Consider the following 3,487-nt stretch of genomic DNA (forward strand, 5'->3'; position numbering starts at 1 on the left):
GTAGCCTACTATCACATTCACAGGACAATACTAGTCAGTTAAATAAACATAAGCCTGCTCGAAAAACTTATTTACCTGAGGACTGCTTGAATTTTGGTGCACAGGTTGTTGGATGCCTGCAAGTGAAAACTAAATCAGAGTGCCAAAGTAAAGATGTATCGTTGAAGCAACTGTTTGGCTAGCAGGTAAAGGTTCAAATTTTATAAATTGTCGGTTACTGTTCATGTGGTACCTAAATGCGTAAGAATCCATTAAGAACATCGCATGTGCTGATCCAGTGCCGCGGTTTATGTACAGTTTGTATTCCAAAATAGGCATTAGTCAGATAACTACTCCCTCCGTCCCAAAATAAGTGCCGTGGTTTTAGTTCAAAAAATTTGAACACTAAAACCAGTTCAAAAATTTTGAACTAAAACCACGACACTTATTTTGGGACGGAGGGAGTATGTAACAAGTAAAACAGTTACAAATAGTATCAGTATCATGACCAAGTCTAACAAGTTTGCAGTAATCTGTAAATGCATAACGAAATAACCACATGATTATAACAAAAGACAGGTATTCTAAACCCACTTCCGAACTTCTGTTTTCTTTCCTCCTGTAAGCATCCGATCAACTGTGCTCCAATTGGTCAACATTAGCAACGAATCCGATCATACGATGGCGGTCACTAATAGTCTGACACTAACAAACTTCCTATATTATATAACTAACAGTAAGCAAAAATATGTGCTACTAGTCCTCTTAGAAAGGAAGAGCAAAAACGTGGAAGAACAATAGCCAGTGAAGTGTGTTAATGCAGGTATAGCATAAGTGGCTGATGGAACCAGCCTGTAACCATGTCCAATGATACACTAATTGCAGGTATAGCATAAGTGGCTGATTGAACCAGCCTGTAACCATGTCCAACGATACACTAATTGCAGGTATAGCATATTGCTGACTTGAATAATATTGTAATGATCCTTAGTACCTAACCAGAGATGTTTATGTAGCTGACATCCCAGAATAATGATGATTTCTACTCCATCCTAAAATAATGATTATTTCAACTTCCAAAAACCATATCTCCAAAGTACTGAACTTACGTTCCTCGGTAGTAGAACTTGCACTTGCATGAGGAGCTTCAGCACCCTGCAGGACTATGTTGGGGGAGTCGGTATTGTTTACAGGCATGGGGTTATCCCAAATTCTGCGTCCACTATCTGCTCTATGCATGTAGTCATTCATGTCATACACATGTCCATAGCTATAGTAATTTCCTGCGCCAGAATATCCGTATTTATACGAGTTTGTCTGCATCATCGTCCAGTATGGATTAGCCTGCACATTAACAACAAATAAGCGTGGAATGCAAAAGAAAACGATAGCAATGGATGAAAGCATGAAATAGTGACTAAAGTCATGATTGACAGTATTATAGTCATTGAATGATGTGCAGGTGAGCTTTCGGAAATCATCTCCCATTGTTGAGTGACTCTATTTCTTCTTTCTTTTTCTTAAAATGAAGGTGCTTAATAGACTTGTGAGAAAAAATATGTAGATTCATAAGTATCATTTTTAATTATAAAGTAGCTGAATATATAAAGAGTGACCTGACCTTTGCCAAAGCCACAAGCCACGTAATATTACATGATGGATATATGTACATCATTACCAAGTACTCCCTCCGTTCACAAATATAAGATGTTTTGGATATTTCAATATGGACTACATACGGACTAAAATGAGTGAACAAACACACTAAAGCACGTCATATACATCCGATTCAGAAAAAAGTTAGAACACCTTACATTTATTTACGGAGGGAGTAGTGAGAAATCTAACAATGCAGTGAAGGGTTTGAGGAAATGGAAGAAACTAGCTGTTGCACTAAAAGACAATTACAATATTTTGTACCTGATCCTGGAAGGCATCGGCAAGAGCAAAATCAGCTTGAGCATATGTGAGGCCTTCAAAAAAATCCATGAAGCTCTCGGTGATGGTGTATGGATATCCAGTGTTTATGTAGTGGAGTTCCATCTGTCGACTCCCGTTCATCCTTTCCGACGGATCATCAACCTACAACAAATGAAGCCAAAAAAACCTTCATTAAACTTCACTGATAGAAATGAAAAACAAATTGGAACACGCATCGAAGTTGGGACACGGCAGAATTGAGTTAGCTGAAGATCAAACAGTAAGGAACAGATACATCGTATGAAGTGTGTAGTAGGCACAGTGATCTTTTGACTGACGCAACACCTGGAGGAGTTAAACGACACTGCAGATCTTGCTCCGTCTTAGTTAGAAGCAATAGATCAGTCATTATCACTGGATTGCCCTCGGCTATGGAACTTGCAGGGCTGAACTGTGCATTCATACCACAGTGGCCTACTATTTACCATTCTACCGTAAAATGATACAGCAGAAGTGGTCCTTTTGTCACCACCGGTACAATGCACATTTTTCTTCCAAAACCAAAAAAACTACCAGCACGATGCAGGAACCAATGCACGATCCAGCCAGAAACAATGCCAAGAATAGAATCGAGGGAGGCCGCCACTCCGAGCATCGAAAGTAGAATAAAACAAGAACTGAGGAGAGGCAAATCGAGGCATCGAGCCTCCGCCGAGGGGCGGATCTAGATGGCGCGCCGGGTGCGCACGGGAAGACCGAGAAATTGTGAAGGTCAGTGGGATCTGACTAGTCGCTGGAAGAAAAGAAGCTCATACCTCAAACTCAATGGCCAAAGACTGCGGACGGGGTGGAGGCGGGAGGGACGCGATGTGGCGACGAGGACGAAAGGGAACGGCAATGGCGGCGTCCCGCGTGAGAGGCGGATGGGGTGGAGGGAGAGAGGGGTTGGGGGAGGGGGGGATAGAGGTGTGAGGCACGGCAGGGCAGGCGGTGGTGGTACACTGTAGTCTGTAGGTCTGCAGCTAGCCTGTGGGAGAGATGGAGCAGAGCAGCCTTGGGCGGAGTGAGACTGCTGAGAAGAGGAAAGGAAGGCACGGGGCGGTGGAGAGAAATACGGAAGGGCTAAATTTGTAATCGAGTAAACATTCGGCACTGTTTGAGTAATACAGCGGCTGATGGGGTGGTTTCTTTGTAGGCTTTTGAAATTGAGTAAAATACACTGCTAGTCCTCAAATTATTGGAGGGGTATCAAGTTACTTCTAATATTATGAAAATGCATATTTTAGGTCCTAAAAATTTGTTAAGAGTGTTAGCAGCAGTCCTATCCATGTTGTATTAGTTGTTGACGGTGGCAGGTTGATCATTGGCATGCGGTGACTTTTTGTGCGCGCACACATACCCCTTAAAAAGGTTCTCTCTTCTAATTTGTGGCCTTCCTCTTTGCACAAAACCTACGCAGACGTCGTCTAGCAATCTATTGGACCAAGCCATCCATCTCATTCCCCCTATCCTCTCTCATGAGCCACCATCCCATCTTTGTCACTGCCGGTCTCCCTCTCCCACGCTATGAGCCCCACCCCCCTCCCCA

At 42.8% G+C, this 3,487-nt stretch overlaps 1 protein-coding gene across 1 annotated transcript in view; it reads right to left on the reverse strand.

Annotated features, from left to right (window-relative positions):
• Positions 1 to 2,991, reverse strand: part of LOC123085602 (E3 ubiquitin-protein ligase BIG BROTHER) — a 5,729-nt gene extending 2,738 nt beyond the window's left edge. The window contains exons 1-4 of the mRNA XM_044507265.1: positions 2,715 to 2,991; positions 1,900 to 2,061; positions 1,089 to 1,323; positions 76 to 116 (exon numbers count right to left, since the gene is read on the reverse strand). Of these exons, the coding sequence (XP_044363200.1) occupies positions 76 to 116; positions 1,089 to 1,323; positions 1,900 to 2,040 (417 nt within the window). The 5' untranslated portion in view covers positions 2,041 to 2,061; positions 2,715 to 2,991. The remainder of the gene's footprint in view (positions 1 to 75; positions 117 to 1,088; positions 1,324 to 1,899; positions 2,062 to 2,714) is intronic.
• Positions 2,992 to 3,487: the final 496 nt, after the last annotated feature.

This window comes from Triticum aestivum, chromosome 4A (assembly GCF_018294505.1).
Source record: "Triticum aestivum cultivar Chinese Spring chromosome 4A, IWGSC CS RefSeq v2.1, whole genome shotgun sequence".
In the NCBI taxonomy this organism is placed as follows: Eukaryota; Viridiplantae; Streptophyta; class Magnoliopsida; order Poales; family Poaceae; genus Triticum; species Triticum aestivum.